At 45.3% G+C, this 18,594-nt stretch overlaps 1 protein-coding gene across 1 annotated transcript in view; it reads left to right on the top strand.

Annotated features, from left to right (window-relative positions):
- Positions 1-5,521: 5,521 nt before the first annotated feature.
- The window catches only part of FDXR (ferredoxin reductase), a 28,966-nt gene continuing 15,893 nt past the window's right edge, over positions 5,522-18,594 (top strand). Inside the window, exons 1-4 of the mRNA XM_083728004.1 lie at positions 5,522-5,966; positions 10,296-10,405; positions 16,482-16,577; positions 18,335-18,457. Coding sequence (XP_083584130.1) covers positions 5,864-5,966; positions 10,296-10,405; positions 16,482-16,577; positions 18,335-18,457 — 432 coding nt within the window. The 5' untranslated portion in view covers positions 5,522-5,863. The remainder of the gene's footprint in view (positions 5,967-10,295; positions 10,406-16,481; positions 16,578-18,334; positions 18,458-18,594) is intronic.

Genomic DNA, 18,594 nt, shown 5'->3' with positions numbered 1-18,594 from the left:
AGTGGAGTTTAACCACAGGTAAGTATGCATCAGATTGCATACTTAGCCAACATCTGCAGGTTGAATGGGGATCCAAAGGGCTTGCTCATAATTAATTTGCTATCATTAAGGAGTTTACAAAATTGGGTACAGAGTGGATAAAATGGGCAAAATAATTATTCTCTCATGCTATGAGAATGGGGCAGCCATTCAATGAAGCTGATTGGCAATAAGCTCACAGATGACAGGATAAAATGCTTCACACAATGCACATATATTAACTTGTGGAATTTACTATCACAAAATGTGATGGTAGCTGCTGGTTTGGAAGCTGCCTTGAACTGGATTAGGCACATTTATGAAAGCTAAGTCTACCAATGGCTATAAGACATGGTATTAACTATCACAGGACCCAGCATTCAAAACAGATCGCTTAAAAATCAGCTAGTCCCTCTCACTTCAGGAGAATTGTCTCATGCCAGCAGGATATTCAGAAAGTATCTTATTCAGTGCTTGCTTGGATATATGTCAGAAGAACTGCCATTGTAGAGGGTTGATATCATGCACCTATAAATGTAATGTTTACGAACGACTCTGATGACTAAAGTGATTTGGAGTCAGGGTGGAAAGACTCTAAATGGATAATAAACCTTCAGCTTCATATGCTGTTTAAATGACTACCCGACACGGAGAACAAACAGGAGAAGACTATGCTCTTGGTGCTTTGCTTGTAAGGCCCCAGAATATTCCAGCTGGCTGTTTCACGAAACAAGAGGCTGGTCTAGACAGACATGGTTTAGATTTAAGAGCTGGAAAAGCTGCAGAGAAAGAGCAGCCAAAATTATCAGGGGAGCAAGAGCAACACCCCAGACGAAAGGTTACAAACATTTTCAGCTTTTTAGTTTACCAAAAATAGGATATAATCTAGGCTAGGATAGTACAGTTTGTAGAGAATGAGACTCTTAATCTCAGGGTTGTGGGTTTAAGCCCCACCTTAGTAAAAAATAAATAAATCCTGCATTGTAGGGGGCTGGGCTAGATGACCCACACGGTCCCTTCCATCTCTGATTCTACTGAGTAAGGGAGGACATTACAAGAAGTTTCTAGAACAATGGTGTGGAGGAAGTGGGTAAGTTTTTCTCCCTCTTTAATAATACAGTGGTACCTCGGGTTACATACGCTTCAGGTTACAGACTCCGCTAACCCAGAAATAGTACCTCGGGTTAAGAACTTTACCTCAGGATGAGAACAGAAATCGTGCTCCGGTGGTGCGGCAGCAGCGGGAGGCCCCATTAGCTAAAGTGGTGCTTCAGGTTAAGAACAGTTTCAGGTTAAGAACGGACCTCCGGAACGAATTAAGTTCTTAACCCGAGGTACCACTGTGCCAAAACTTGGAGGTCATCCAACAAAAGCTGATTGATGGGAGATCAGGACAGACAAAGTGTTGGACATTTTCCATATCAGCATACATCTTCACACAGTGCATGGCCGAACTGCAGAATATGCTGTCACAAGATCTGGCAATAGCCACAAACAGGGATGGCTTTAAAAAGGGTTTGGGTTTTTTTTACACATCAGTGGGGAAAGCTATCAATGGCTACTAGTCACGATGGCTCTGTATTATTACATCCCCTCCAAGTTCAGAGGCAGTAGATCTTGCCCATCCTCCTCAGGAAGCCACCACACGGTGCCATTTTGTGTTGCCCTTTATCCCAACTTCATGGAAACTCTTTTTATTGCAATATGTTACTGAGGAAGTGCCATGAAGGATTCAATACTAGACAACTGTGTACAGTGGTACCTCGGGTTAAGAACTTAATTTGTTCTGGAGGTCCGTTCTTAACCCGAAACTGTTCTTAACCTGAAGAAGCACTTTAGCTAATGGGGCCTCCTGCTGCTGCCGCGCCGCCGGAGCACGATTTCTGTTCTCATCCTGAAGCAAAGTTCTTAACCTGAGGTACTATTTCTGGGTTAGCGGAGTCTGTAACCTGAAGCGCCTGTAACCTGAAGCGTATGTAACCCAAGGTACCACTGTGTCAGTTTAGTGAGAAATCAGAACACACTAGAAATTATAAAGAATATAATTTTTGCATTATACTCAGTGTTGTAAAAACCCACATATTGTGGCATAACAAGTAGTGGATTGCAACAGCTTGTCTTGAAATAAACCTAGGTCATGTTTTTATGCTCTTCTTGGCTATTAAATAAAGGGAGAACAGACAGAACTAGCAACATTTGTGCTGGGGCACATTTCCTATCATTCATACTGAAATCTTGAATAATTGGCAATTCTGCAGATCAATGACTTCAAGACAAGATGAAAGGGAAAATATGGTCTATTTTAGGCAGATAAATATAGCCTTGTTTTTTCTTTCTGTGAATGGCTTATCTAGCAGACCTTTTAGGAAGTATTTATTTATGGCTTCAAGGTCTTTAATAAAAATAGACTTCTAAAGGCATGGTTTGTCCTGGGAACAAAAAATCCTTCAACATGTAACTGATGACCAAAAAGAAGAAGAAAAAAAGAGGTAGCTGTGACTAAGGAAGCCAGATTTGGGGGCAGGACAACAGCTATGTCAACTTGAATATATATATATATATATATATATATATATATATTGTATTTGCATTTTATCTATTTGTTAACATTCTTATATTACATCGGTAAACGTTGTTATATTACATTACAGGACTTACTATAATATAATTTCCAACATGTATACAAAAATTTTATATACCTAGAAAAAAAATGAAACAAACAAACCAAAAAAGAAAAAAAAGAAAGAACAAAGAGAAAAAACAAAAACAAATGGCGCAGTTAACAAATACCCTGAGAGGCAATTCAAAACAAAAATTTATGGAAAAGTGGGATAGATATAAAAGATATGTTCAAAAATACAGTAAAGGTTTGTTATCTATGCTAGCATTTGATTGACGTTGGAGTGAGACTGAGTTGAGAAATAAGAATAAGAGCACATATTGCTATAGGAATGTATTAGATAAAATGTAAAGAAATATACAATAATAAGAGTACATTCATTTGTAAAAAAAGGAATATACAACGGGATAGACAAGAAGTCTAGTGTGTTGATATGTATATGATTTTGTCAACTTGAATACTGAGCGAAGAAGAGTTTGGATTTGATATCCCGCCTTCCACTCCCCTTCAGGAGTCTCAAAGCGGCTAACATTCTCCTTTCCCTTCCTCCCCCACAACAAACACTCTGTGAGGTGAGTGGGGCTGAGAGACTTCAGAGAAGTGTGACTGGCCCAAGGTCACCCAGCAGCTGCATGTGGAGGAGCGGGGAAGCGAACCCAGTTCACCAGATTACGAGTCTACCGCTCTTAACCACTACACCACGAGCGAATACTGCAGTATCACAGAGAATGCTACTACTTACTTGAAAGTAAATGGACTTCTTTCCAACTAAACATGCACGGAATCAGGCTGGATACCTCTTTGGAAACAACATGATTTACAGTACAAATGTAACCGTATGTACAACTGTGGGGGGGGGGGGGCTTGGCCCTGCTAAACAAGCTGTGAAGAAAACGAGCTGTGAAGAAAAGTAATAAATAGTATGCTGCTTTCCAAAGTACTGTTCCAGATCACTGTGGAACAGCAATGACTCAGATTACCATCCATAAAGGGTTGTTGACCAGAAAAGATTCCAGCTGTATCTCAACCTTCAGTTTTACCATTAACATTTGACGTGCAGAGCTACTGAGCCTATGGAAAAATCAGTGTGTCAGACAAGGATGTGGGAGACCCAGCATCAAATCCCTCACTTGGCCATGAAACTCACTGAATAACCTTGAACCAACCACCATCTCTCAGTCTAAACTATCTCACAAGGCTTTTATCAAGGTAAAATGAGGGATGAGAGAGAAACATCCATACCTCCTGAAGGTGGAATGGTGGAACAAAAATGTAATAAGTGTTTCCTGTTTGACATTATAAAGGTTATATAATGTTAAAAGTTTTATGAAACTGACTGTGATTGGACAGCATTTTGCACCCAATTCAGAAGGCACTACAGTGGTATCTCGGGTTACATACACTTCAGGTTACAGACTCCACTAACCCAGAAATATTACCTCGGGTTAAGAACTTTGCTTCAGGATGAGAACAGAAATCGTGCTCCGGCGGTGCAGCAGCATTAGCTAAAGTGCTTCTTCAGGTTAAGAACAGTTTCAGGTTAAGAACGGACCTCCGGAACGAATTAAGTACTTAACCCGAGGTACCCCTGTATTTAGTTTATATTACTAGACAAGTAACTCTTAGGGCTTGGCATCCTCAGGTGTCACACCAAGGTCCTCTATCACACACAACAGTGATCCAGTTGAAACATTTCTTATGCCTGGCGGTTTCCCTTAGCAGCACACTTATCTAGCTAATGTTAAGGTAGAAAGCAATGGAAGAGGAAAGAGGCTGTATTAATCATTAACTAGCCAGAGGGGCTTCTTGGTAGTGGTGCCCGCCCTGTGGAACCCCCTCCCATCAGATGTCAAGAAGATAAGTAACTATACAACCTTTTGAAGACATCTGAAGGCGGCCCTGTATAGGGAAGTTTTTTACGTTTGATGTTTTTGTATACAGTGGTACCTCAGGTTAAGTACTTAATTCGTTCCGGAGGTCTGTTCTTAACCTGAAACTGTTCTTAACCTGAAGACCACTTTAGCTAATGGGGCCTCCCGCTGCCGCCACGCCGCCAGAGCATGATTTCTGTTCTCATCCTGAAGAAAAGTTCTTAACCCGAGGTACTATTTCTGGGTTAGCGGAGTCTGTAACCTGAAGTGTATGTAACCCGAGGTACCACTGTATGCTGGAAGCTGCTCAGAGTGCCTGGGGCAACCCAGTCAGATGGGTGGGGTACAATAATAATAATAGTAATAATAACCACCACCACAACAATGTGCCTGTTGTCTTTGTCCATGGAGTTTTCTTGGCAGGGATACTGGAGTGGCTTGCCGGTTCCTTCTCCAGGTGGATCACGTTTGGTCAAAACTCTCCACTATGCCCTGTCCATCTTGGGTGGCCCTGCACGGCATAGCTCATAGCTTCTCTGAGTTATTCAAGCCCCTTCGCCATGTCAAGGCAGTGACAACAACATGCAATTTGCACTTCTGTATTGTAGGGCTCCACATTTACGTTTCACATCTAGTGGTGTACGAGAAAACAAATCTATTTCTTTCCTAGCAAGGGAATTCATGCATGCTGTCTGCAAATGATAGTTTGCGATAAGGAAGAATTAGTATGGACCAGGGTGGATTAAAGCCCTGTTACGAGGCAGGGCTGCTGCTGCACGTGGACAGTCAATTGTCCACTCACTGTTGAACAGAATACAACTCAGGGCTGGGCAAGTGTGGTTATTCCCCATCACCGTAGCCATAGGTGTAGCCAGGATTTTAGTTACGGAGAGGCAGAACCTCAGATTTCTATTGATTTTGATTTATTTGGGGGGGGTCTGCCCCGCCCCCTTGGCTATGCCCATGATCGTAGCTACCTTTACTTATCAATGCTTCCCATGCAGCTGGGGGAAGAATCGATACCCCTTTTTCGCAGAGGGTGCACCATAGAGCTCCGCAGCCCACCTGGCCAAGGCAGTAGAGGCGCATTCCGTCACGTGCTTCCTCCTGTGGCCGCGCTCTGAATTTCCGGGTTGGGCCGGTCCTATGCTAAATAACTTGCGCTCGGCGCGATTGGCCCTCTGGCTGACCGAGGGGCGGGACGAGAACGGAGCCGTCCGGCGGCGCGTGGGCGGACCCACGCTAAGGACGTGCCCCTCGCACCCTGCGATTGGTCGCGGCGTTCTCCGGGCGAGAGCAGACTAAAGCGGCGGGACAGGCGCCGGGGTTCGATGCTACCGCGCCGCTTGCTAAGATGAGCCGCGCCGGGGGGATCCTTCGCTGGAGGAGGGCGAGCGCGCTCCGCTCTTCTCTGCCTAGCGGAGCCCTCGCGGGAGAGCGGCCTCCCTCCGGAGCCGGTAAGCGGGGCAGCTGGTGGATTTTTTTTGGGGGGGGGGACCCTATAAGTGGGGGGCGTCATTTGATTGCATGCTTGGTTGTTCTTAATATCAATTAAAATTCTATACCGCACGACGGTCACAGGGCGGTTTGCAATATAAAAAGGCAAAAGATAAACGGCATAGCAAGAAACGAAAGCGATACCTTGCTCTCGATCTGCTGGAAGACTAAGGTAGAAGAACGGAATCGTAGAATTGTCGAGTTGGAAGGGACCCCCAGGGTCATCCAGTCCAACCCCCTGCAGTGCAGGAATCTTTTGCCCAGCGTGGGACTTGAACAGACAACCCTGAGATATTAAGAGTCCTAGGCTTTTACCAAGGGAGCTGTCCCAGAACTTGGCTGTTTGGCAGGGTGGAGAAACAGGGAGAGGGAGGCGCCCAAGTCCAGGCCGCAGGGAATGTGTGTGTGGGGAATCTCGGAGAGTCATCTAGTCCAACCTTCTGCAATGCAGGAATCTTTTGGCCCAATGTGGGGCTTGAACCCACGACCCTGAGATGAATAATAATAATAATTTATTATTTATACCCTGCCCATCTGGCTGAGTTTCCCCAGCCACTCTGGGCGGCTTCCAATCGAGTGTTAAAAACAATACAGCATTAAATATTAAAAACTTCCCTAAACAGAGCTGTCTTCAGATGTCTTTTAAAGATAAGATAGCTGCTTATTTCCTTCACATCTACAGGGCGGGTGCCACTACCAATAAGGCCCTTTGCCTGGTTCCCTGTAACTTGGCTTCTCACAGTGAGGGAACCGCCATAAGGCCCTTGGCGCTGGATCTCAGTGTCCGGGCTGTATGATGGGGTGGAGATGCTCCTTCAGGTATACAGGACTGAGGTCATTTAGGGCTTTGAAGGTCAGCATGAAGTCTCATGCTCTACCAACTCTGCTATCCCAGCAACAGCAGGAGGAGGGGCAAGTTGGTGCCCTTATTGGGCACACCTGAGGCCATAGGCCACATGAGCTCAGGCCTATGCTGCTGCCCCTTTGGTCTTTCCATGCTCCAGAGGTGTGGCAGTTGAAAGGCCAGTAGTGTGGGTTGCCTGTGTGATCTGCCCAGGTGTTGCTTGGTGCTACTAACCCCAGTGGGTTAGAAGGTGCTTCTTTCTCCCACCGTTGTTAGTCCAGAGCGTGGGAAGCCAACACTGGCATGCATAGCTTGAAAAAGTGTTTGGTATCAAATTCCTTGTCGGTGGCTACTACTCAGGGGGGCTGCTATTTATGCTCTCTCCAGGACCAGAGGCACTATGAGGGGTGAGGACTGTTGTGCTCATGTCCTGCTGCTGTGGGTTCTGGTTGGCCACTGTGGGAACAGGAGGCCGGACTAGAGAGGGAGAGATCTTTTGTCTGATCTTGTTGGTTTTGTGGCATTTGGAGTGTGTGCAAACCAGGGTACACCAGAGATTTTCTGCATTCATGTGCAGGGGTGAGTTTGGGGTTAGGTGCAGCGTTACTGCAATTGGATATGGTGCTGCTGTTCTGTCTTGGACCCGCTTAGGTAACGTACATTTCATGGGCGTCTTAGGGCCATGGGTGAAGCACAAATACAGTGGTACCTTGGGTTAAGAACTTAGTTTGTTCTGGAGGTCCGTTCTTAACCTGAAACAGTTCTTAACCTGAAGCACCACTTTAGCTAATGGGGCCTCCTGCTGCTGCCATGCCGCCGGACCACGATTTCTGTTCTCATCCTGAAGCAAAGTTCTTAACCCGAGGTAATATTTCTGGGTTTGCAGCGTCTGTAACCTGAAGTGTCTGTAACCCGAGGTACCACTGTACAGGCATTTTCCAGGTCCTAGTCCAACACTAACTACCACTCTGTTTTCATAGAGTAGTCTTCTGCTAAGGGGAAGCTATATAAATTATGTTGGTAAATCAATATGGGGAAAGCAAAATGACACTGAAGTATTTTCCTTGAAGCTGGAAATTGGATTGTTTCATTGGATGCTTTAATGTATTGTAAACCACTTTGAGATGCCCCCCCCTAAACTATAAAGTGGTATATAAATGATGGCGCCTAGATATTCTGCTGTGGCAACCTTACCGTAACCCAGGTGTAAGGAACCATTTGGTTGGTTAGCTTAAACAGTGGAACATCAGTTTTTTCGCGTCTTGGAAGCTGAACCTTTCGGTTTTTGAACGCTGAAAACCCGGAAGTAATTGCTTCCATTTTTGAACGTTTTGGAAGTCAAAAGGTTTTCCAGAACGGATTACATTCGAAAACCCAGGTTCCACTGTATATCTGATTTTCTAACACTGCTGCCAAAAAAGGCCTTGAGGGCTGCATGTGGCCCTTGGGCTTTGTGTTGGATCACCCTGCTTTCAGATGGGTGTAGGCCTACACAAAGTATTCCAAGGGCTGCAAGACTGTATTTAACCAAAGGTAAAGTTTACACAGTAGTCTTTAGACTGCAGACACAGGCGGGGTCAGGCACAGGCAGTAAAGGTATTCCCTTTCTCAGTGGCAATGCATTAGCGCAGGGCAGGCATGTCTACCTCCCTAGAGACTGCGATCTACTCCCAGTATAAAACAACTGGCAGTGATCTACACATTGTCATTGGAGGGGGGGACACAATTCTTTTTACAGCTGGCAATCAAAAGGGAGCCCCCGGGAATCGACCTGTTGATCGTGATCGACATGTTGGACATCACTGGCATAGGGTGTATCCTGCTAAATTGCTTGTATGCTTTAGTGTCTGTTGTGTAAATCAGACAAGTTCCCAAATGACCTCTACAATGCATTGTGATAGCCGGGGAGGCTGAACCATCCACGGCAGGTTCACATAGTGTGCCCCCAAAGACCCATAGATCCTCACACCCACAATGCTTCCTTCAGCCACTATATAGATCTGATTTGGCATTCATGTCTTTCTGGATATTCACGTTCACTATCTCAGTAGGTCATACAAGAGTCTTCTGAGGTAGATTAGTAGCATTTTTCAATAGTGTAGCCTTGGTATAGGGGGCAAATGCTTGTCCTTCTGAAAGGCCATAGGGGTGTATTGAAGTCCATTTTGATCTGTGCACTGACTGCTCTGTAGGCCGCAACTTCTGGAGGGCCCACTGGTTCTCAATCTCTGTTTTCAAGCTTCTAATATTGGCCCCAGTTGGAACTGGAATACAAGTTTAGGCAGGCTGGGGATCCAAGCAAGTCTAGCAGTTCTGAAGCAAATAATGCTTGCACAACCCAAACTGGTAAAAAACAACAACCCATAAAATATCAGGGACAGTTCGTCAAAATGTTAGACTCAGTGACGTGCTGGGGAATAGGGCTATCTTTGTACTTCACAGTGTAAAAATTATCAGTGACTGCCAAGGTCTTTGTAGGCTGGGGGGGGGGGGGAAGGCTACGATCTCTAGACCTTCGCCTTTTTGATTAAGTCACATGTGGTAACTGATGATCTTTGGCCTCTGGATTGTATTGCTGTCGTGAATGAGATATTTCAAACCAGCATTGCTGCTGGGGCACAAAGGGGATGAGAGTATGAACCCTGTTATTTGTCATGGATAAGCAAGCTGTCAAGAACTTGGATCATGGGGGAAATATAAAATACTACAGTGCAAACCCATGCAATGCTGTGACTGGTGCCCCCCCCCCCAATATAATAGGTAGCTCATTATCACCATGAGGTTGTTACAATAAGTGTAAGGCCCCCTCTAATTCCTTTGACATGCATTTTGTGGGTATATTGGATTCACAGCTGCTTATCCAAACTGTGCTGATAACTGCTTATAGGAACAATTGTTGCTATTTTTTAAATTAACTGGTAGAGTTGGGGATGCTTAGTAATAAAGGAGGCACCAGTTCACTTTCCCCTATGAGGGGAATAAAATTCACAGACACAAGAATAACATTTTCTCTATATGTTAACTCTGAGCAAGGATGGCTAGAGGAGGGGGTGGTTGGGGAATTGAAAATATTGCACACTTACAACTCTATGCTTCTGTGCTTCATTCTGCAAGCTGAATAAGCTGATAGTGGTGATCAGCAGGCAAGGTGAACGTGGAAACAGTGGGCCATAAGCCCCCTTGTTTTAATAGGGTCTTCTTCCTGCCCCACTGTTTCTGCCCCACTTCCATGGGGTTTGGTTCTGCTTTGTTTGCTGATAACCACTTTTGACAGCAATCAGGCTGGAACTGAAAGGGTGTGTATATATCACTTTTCCAGTGATATATTATTATTTTCCAGGCCAGGTGCACATTTCTGCAGCTGGATTGAACCTACCAGCTATGGACCACTGTGGTTTTTGTTTTTTTTGCTTTTCGTGTGACTTCTCTGTTGTCTTCCCCCCAGTTTTGTTCTCAGCCAACAAGAGGCTCCTTTCCACAGCCAAGACCGAACCTCGGATATGTATTGTAGGCAGTGGACCTGCTGGATTCTACACGGCACAACACCTTCTGAAGGTAATTGGCATACTTACAAAGGCTTCTTATCTCCACTGTGGCTTCTGGAAGCAGGAGCTTAGATAGCTCAGTCGGTAGAGCACGAGACTCTTATTCTTAGGGTCACAGGTTTGAGTCCCACATTGGGCAAAATATTCCTGCATTGCAGGGGGTTGGGCTAGATGATCTTTGTGGTCCCTTCCAACTCTACTATTCTATGACTCTTATTTGCTGGCAATGATTATCCCTGGAGGGTGAAGAATTCACTTAATACATGTGTTCCAAATTCTCTCTTTGGGGCTTTGACGGCTTATCATGTGGGAAAGAGGCAACAAAGGACTGCAGTTGCTCACTTTGTTATAATACTATCCAAAGCTTAATGGTTCCTGAATGCCTTGGGAGTCAAATGTTCCGGCTCCCGAACGATCGAAAACTGGAAGTGAGTGTTCCGGTTTTCTAAAGTTCTTTTGGAAGCCATATGTCCGAAGAGGGGGTTTCCGCGGCTTCCGATTGTCTGCAGGAGTTTCCTGCAGACAATCGGAAGCTGCGCTTTGGAAGTCAAATGTTTCAGAAGTCGAACAGACTTCCGGAACCAATTTTGTTCAACTTCCGAGGTATGACTATTAAGTGATATGAAAATCCATATGGAATGCAATCGTGAAGCAAGAAAGAAGGGGGGCGGGACCAGAAAACTCCGCAAAAGAACAACCTTAAAAAATCCCTTTACGTCTTAAGATCATTCAGTAATGGAACCAGGAACTTTCTATTAATTTTACTGTTCATGCAGCCGACATGACTACGTATACAGTGGTACCTCGGGTTACATACGCTTCAGGTTACAGACTCCGCTAACCCAGAAATAATACCTCAGGTTAAGAACTTTGCTTCAGGATGAGAACAGAAATTGCACAGCTGCGGCACAGTGGCAGCAGGAGGCCCCATTAACAAAAGTGGTGCTTCAGGTTAAGAACAGTTTCAGGTTAAGAACAGACCTCTGGAACGAATTAAGTACTTAACCCGAGGTACCACTGTATAGAGTAGAAACAGACTAATTAATTAATTTGGGAGGGGGTGGAGAATTGAGCACCTGGGACCCTGCTGTGTCGGCAGTTCTCCACACAGGGCATTTTGTCACATTCCAGTGCCATTTTGCCAAAATGTGCTATTCTGTCACCTTTGTTTTGGCTTAGCATCTGCTTTTCCGCTACTCTTATCATGATGCCAAGGCCTCTGTTGGCTAAAGCAGAAAAAAATGTGCACAAAGGCCCAAGAGACCCAGACACGGCATATTGTCTTCCTTTTTGATCCATCATAGCTCTATTGTGTGCATGAAACATACCAGAACTTGGGGGACATGATGAATATGTAGGCCTAGCAGGGCCCAGATGAGCAAGAACAAAGTTTCTTAGCTCAGTCAGTAGTGCAAAAGATTCGTAATTTCAGGGAAGTGGGTTCAAGCCCCTCATTGGGCAAAAGATTCCTCCCTTGCAGGGGGTTGGACTAGATGACTCTCATGGTCCCTTCCAACTCTTGTAGGATTCTTTTTAATGTGCTTAAACTGCTGAAGAAGACCTGAGTAGCTGAAAAAACGTTTGGAGAGTTGGCATTTTAGCTCGTTTCTATATTATTGGGTATTTTGGTGGCTCTGTTGTATGTTTGTTAGTGAAACACTTAGGCAAGCATTAAAATGCAAAAAAACACATAGTTATCTATTTTTGTTTTAGATTGGAATGTTTTAGGACCAATTGCTTTCCCTTGTGGTTTGATTTAAAACATTCTGAGGTCCAGCGCCGAGGGCCTTCTGGCGGTTCCCTCATTGCGAGAAGTGAGGTTACAGGGAACCAGACAGAGGGCTTTCTCGGTAGTGGCACCTGCCCTGTGGAACGCCCTCCCCTCAGATGTCAAAGAGAAAAAACAACTTCCAGACTTTTATAAGACATCTGAAGGCAGCCCTGTTTAGGGAAGTTTTTAATATTTAATGCTGTATTGTTTTTAACTCTTGATAGGAAGCTGCCCAGAGTGGCTGGGGAAACTCAGCCAGATGGGCGGGGTATAAATAATAAATTATTATTATTATTAATATTATTAGGTGTGTGTTGAATAGTACCTGCAAGATCACAGGCGATTAGTAGCATTTCCCCTCTTTGTGTGTGTCTGCGTGTAAGTCACTGAGAAGCAGATGTAAGGGTTTGCTTCCTGTACCATGTAATAGGATAAAAAACAGCAACAACTACAATAGCCATTCCCAAATAATATTTTTAAAAAATCCATCCTCATACATTAGTGTGAGCAAAAATGCAATCCTGTGCATTTAGGCTCAGTTCCTTGGTACTTACTGTGCCTGTGTAGAATTGCAACCTTCATCTCTTAACTGGACACTGTTAATAGCAGGTTTTTGGTGAGCCTCCTTTCGTGGAGGCAATAACAGAGAAAACCCTGCATTTGTCTATTCAGAAGTATGCCCCACTGAATTCAATAGGACTTACTCCTGGTTAAGGGTCTATGTAGGCCTGCAGCTTTTCTGCAGAGGGATTCTAAACTAGAAAATTTCACACCCACTGTCTGAAATGCTTAGCAGATCTTGGTCTTAAGCCTTGCATGAGATTGCAAGTTTTGATGGTGGAGGCGATTTCTTTGATTGGGACAACGTTTTGGACCCGAAAAGAGAAAGCAAGCTTCACACAACTTTTTTTTTTTGCAAGGGAGATTAGATCCAAATAGTAAAAAGAAAAAAGGATTTTCTGTGCTTGTGTATAGCCAGGTCAGGTAGGTTAATTAGCACATCAGAGACTCTTGGAGGGATGGAAATCTCTCGCTGGAAGGCCGGTTCAGAATATGGAAGAGACTGTAATTGGGAATAAAGTGTTCTGCTTCTTGCAGTACTGGTTGTGATGCTATTAAATTAGGATCACTCTTCTCTCTCCCGCCTCCACTGCTATCCTTTTGAACTTCAAGAGCTCTCTCTCTCTCTCCCTCTTGGTTGAAATTGGGAAAACAATGTTCCTGTTGCTCACCCTCAGCTGCAAAATTCGACTGTGAAGGATAATCCTGAAAGGCATAACAAACTGATCCTGGAATGGGTGCCAGCATGTTCAAGGGCATCGCTCTCCCTGCTCAGGGCGAGCTCTTGACTGACGTGTGATGCTAGTGTAGCTGAAAATGTGGGTCTCTGCAAGAGTAGCTCTGGCTTCCCTAGCCTTGTTTTATGTCCTGCGTTTGTGTCAAGGCTTGTGAAAGTCCTCCGGCATGGCAGTCCTAAGACTGGCTGGGGAGGAACGTAACATCAGGTCCTCCACTGCACCCAGACCCTGCTGGCCACAAGGGGTGTCTGCGCATGTGTGCATGTGCACGCATGCTTTTTTTGCTGCGCTAGCTTCACGTTGGTGCAGCAGAGCAGGGGCAAATATCAGCCTCCTCTCTGGGGGTGGAGGAGCAGCTTTGAATTGCTTTGCCCTGTTCTACTGGCTTTTGCCAGGTACAGTTGGGGCTTGGGCAGGGGCAGACCTCCTGCTCTCCCGCCCCGCTGGAGCCTGGAGGAGGAATATCTCTACCTCATCTTAACCCCCTACAACAGTACTGCTCATGGAGTTACTACTGTGGCTTCAGATTGCCAAAAGGAATTTGCATGCATTCCTATCTTGCCTTAGGAGGCATTCGCAGGGAGAAATTCTGTGTGGTGCTAAGCAGATTGCTCCCATCACCACAAACATTTCTGCTTGCCTAATGGGACAGTTTTTACCCTCTCCTCCCTCCCTCCCTGTTCTGGGGGTTCTGCCAACGCACCCAGAGCCAAGGCCAGTGTGGGAGGTGGGGCAAAGGCCGTTGTGCTAGCAAAGGCCCTTCCATTTGTGGGGCTTTTTTAGTTGAGTCCTACCCACGATTTCCACTGCCGACACATTTTATCTTCACAACGACCCTGTGGGGTAGGATGGAGACTTGTGATTGGCCCAAGGTCACCATGTTAGCTTCGTGGATGAGTTGGGATTAGAACCCTTGACTCTCATGTCTTAGTCCAGCACCTCAACCACTGTGCCACGCTGGCTTTCTAATACGCTATAATGCGGGGCCATCTGAATTGCTACAAGCCAACATTAAATCTGTCCTCCACATTTAAAGCTTGTTTTCAGTTGATTAAAGTCTCACCGCTTCCTCCTGAAGAACCATAGGGATGGTAGTTCTGTGAGTGCTGCTCAGAGGAACCCGGATGGATCAGACCAGAGAACCATCTGATTCTCGCAGTGGCCAGCCAGATTCCTGTAGGAACCCTGGAAAGAGGACCTGCTCACAAATGTACTGTCCTTGTCAGCTGGTAATCAGAAGCATACTGCCTCCAATGTACTGCTAGTTTGTAGGAGCCACCAGTCATTTCGCAGAGCTACAGAATGGAACCCAGTGTTGTGTGAATGGACTTCAGCCCACGCAGTGGGACTTCACCTTTCTGTCCTCCCACCACATGCTCCTGAAATCTTCTCTGGCAGATCCCCCAACCCTGATGACATGGGAAGGGAAAGGAGAGAGGTAATGTCCCATTGCAGGAGTCGAAGTCACCTCTACTTGGGCACAAACAGCTTTTGAATACAACCCCATCATTCCCAGGGTTTTGGGTTTGTTGTTGTTGGATTCCATAATAGCTGTCTGGTGGGAGACATTTGGTTACCTGGTGGGAAGCATCTTTAAATGCATAGTATTCTCTAACCGAATTTTCAAAGTGTGTGCCTACTTTAGATTCTAGCCCCCTTCCCAGAGTTCCCACTTCTGCTGAAACAATTGCAGTGTTAAGATTTACCCCGAAATCCCCAGGCAAAGGATGATCAAAAGCAAATAATTTACCAGGTCGTGAGGGAAGTCTCTCCGAGAAACAATAATGTCCCCAAAGTTCAAAACCTCGCATACATATTTATAACTGAATCGAGGTCTTGTCCCTTTGCCAATCTGTATTCCAATAACAGGCAATTCTTTGGGTTAGAAGGTGGCAGTTGTGATGAGCTGTTCTGTATTGTACTGTTTAGCATGTTCCGGAGCTCATCCACAAATGGATGGTTCCAACTGGTTCACAAGTATCTGGTAATTAACTGAGATCTATTGTAGTTCCTTTCCTAACAAAGCAACCCTGAGCATGTTTACTCAGAACAAATCCCATTAAGTCTGATGGGATTCACTTCCCAGTAGTTGGGACTGCGGCCTGCTGCTTGTTAAATACACATTATGCGGCGATGAATAAAGAGCACTAAGATTTAAGAAAAAGGCATTACATTATTGGAGCATGGTGGCTGTGTTTTGGACGTAACACTGAACTGTAGTGTTAGTGTTACGTGATTGTGCATCAGGCTCTTTCCTCCTCTAGCACAGTTGCAAGGTGAAGATCAGAAGCTTTTGCTTCAGTTTCCTACAAGCCGCGGTTGTGTGTTACAGCTAAACCTGGACAAACAGTGGTCAATCTTAAAGAAGCCAACTTCAAACTGTGGTTTATGATCCCGTTTCCTAAGTGGTAGTTAAGTTTAGCCACAGTTCCAGGTTCTGGCATTACAGAAAACCACAGTAAACTTAAAACAGAAGGGAAAGCTTTCAGGCTCCTCCTTGTGGCTGCAGTAAAGGAGGAGAGAACCCACATTTCCCTGGTTTAGGCAAGAAGACCTGTTCCGAGATAAACCTCTGAAAAGTGGAATGTTTGAAGTTGCTAATTGTAATTGAAGTAAATTGAAAATGAACACATAGGGATGTTGGGTTCTGCTTTGTGAGAACTCCAGACCAGGTGGCTGCATCGGTCCTGGGAACTCCCAAGATGGTGTCAGTGCTGACTTGAAGTGGTTACGCTTTGATCCCCACCAACTTATCCAGCAGAAGATGTGGTTTTTTTTAAAGGAAGTAATGTAATCCATGGGTGGCGTCCACAGCGATTAGTGAGTAAGTGGACCTCAAAACTAACTGTTCAAAAAGTAAAAATAGGAGTTGCATTAAACTGCTGCAACAGCAGCTGTTGCATATGGCCTATTTCAACTGTATAATAGCTTCAGTCAATTTAATTTCAACTTTTCCTGTGTCCCCCGCCCCACCGCTATCAGCTACATGTGTTAATCCAACTTAATTTCCCCCCTAGCACCACAAACTGGCTCAGGTGGATATATATGAGAAGTTGCCTGTTCCCTTTGGCCTTGTTCGTTTTGGAGTAGCTCCGGACCACCCTGAAGTAAAGGTAAATAGTAGCTTGGGAACATCTCTCTCCTTAAAACCAACCTGTGCTTTTCTAGATATCGTTAACCTCAAGATCCTGTCAGTCCCAGTCAGCGTGGCCAATGATCTGGGATGGTGGCAGCAGCAACACCTAGAGCAGGGATGGCTAACCTATAGTCCTCTGGTTGTTGTGCAACTGCAACTCCCATTTGCCAGAGCAGCATAGCTGAGGGTGATGGGAATTGTTGCCAAGCAACACCTGGAGGACCACAAGTTGCCACGCCACTGATCTAGAGGGGCATAAGTTCCCCACTCCTGCTTTAATCACTCTTTTCTTTCTTTTCTTCTCCATGAAATGACACAGATGCCTGTGAGCCAGCCTGGCACTCTGGGCAGGATTTGGGGTTTGGCTGTGGGGAAGCACAGATTCATATCCTTGCTTAGTGGAGTATTGAACTCTGTAGCCTTGGCCAAGTCGCCATCTGTCAGCCTCCCTTACCTCACAGGTTGCAGTGAAGCCAAAATGCTGCCGTGAGCTTCTCCATAAAAGAGTCGAGACAAATGTGGATCCTACAGAGTAGTTAAAAAGAAGTAGGAGAGATCCAAGGCTGAGGGATCTCATGCTGAACAGGGAGGAGCCACTTGACCTTTGCAAAATGGAGAATTGGAAAAGCTGCGAGCACCTGAGCCGTTTTGCCCTGGCTGCAGGTTTTTTGGGTGTGTGTATCTTAGGTCAGAGGGAGCAATATTCCTCCTTATGGCATGAAGAAGCAGGCTTCCTATGGGAAGAAGCAGGCTAGACCAATGGCTCCTCTCTCCACCTGCCTAGTAAAGGGAGCTGTACAAGTCACATAGGTATTATAGTGAAAGGAAGAAATATCCTAGAGGTATGAATTTGGGGCAGGATGGGTAAGCAATAGCTAGGATCCAATTGCTAAGCTGAAGAGAAAACCAGAGTAGACTCTGTCATTGGTTGAGGGACTAAGGGCTGCTGGGTTGCATATATATTTGTACTTAAAAGGCAGGGATGCCCACCTGTCCTGTTCAAATGATGCTGCTCAGGTTATGTAACTTCAATAATTGCTATCTGAATTTGTCCTCTTCCCTCCATCTTTTTTCCCCTTCACCTTTTGTGCCATGTCTATTAGATTGTTCCTGCGGGCAAGCACTGTCTTCTGTGGGCAGGTGCTTTAAAAGTGGTAATACGTGCAGCACTTGCATTATTTCCATGGGTTTAGATTTCTTCTTTGCACTTCACCTATTGATTTTGCAGGATTTTCAGTGGAAAGCAATAGTATGGGTAACTAGATTTTTGGAGAGGTAAACCCTGATGTCTGGACAAGGTCGTTGCTAGCCTGCCATTGTCTCATCTTGTTGATAAAATGCTTGTAAATGGATGAGTGAGAAAGCCCCCTTCCCCCCCTGTGAATACAGCACTTGAAACCCTCCCCTCCCCCGATCTTTCTCCTATGATTATACGCTGGGGGATGAAAAATAAATAAATGTACCGTTTTAGTGAAACTGTCTGGCCTTGTGCCAGGTCATGGATAACAATGTTGTTTTAAAATGAGATGTTCTCGTCGGTTGTCAGATAAGAGTCTTGGAAGAGGCAGCATGAACCAGAGAGCGAGGTGCTGGCTTAAATGCTGCAAGGTCATTGAGGACCTTCATTGTTCTCCGGCCTGACTCTGGTCTCCCGCCTGGGTGCTGTGGGAGTTCTCTCTGCGTATGTGGGAACACGACTTCTTCTGAACTCTCCCTTTTGACCTCTTGCAACAGAACGTGATCAACACCTTTACTCAGACGGCACATTCCGATCGCTGCTCCTTTTACGGGAATGTGACTGTGGGGAAGGACGTAACCGTAGAGGAGCTGCAGAAAGCATACCATGCGGTGGTTTTGGTAAGTTTGCTTGGCTCTGGTTTTTAAGCGGGAGAATCGGTGGCAGGCCTGATCAGACATGGGTTTTTCAAAGATATATTGGCTAGGTCAGAATGTTGGACTATGTTTTACCTTAGTCCAGGTGTGCCCACTTCTCA

This window comes from Podarcis gaigeae, assembly GCF_964106915.1.
Source record: "Podarcis gaigeae genome assembly, chromosome: 2".
Lineage (NCBI taxonomy): Eukaryota > Metazoa > Chordata > Lepidosauria > Squamata > Lacertidae > Podarcis > Podarcis gaigeae.
This window is presented reverse-complemented; position numbering and strand designations above follow the sequence as displayed.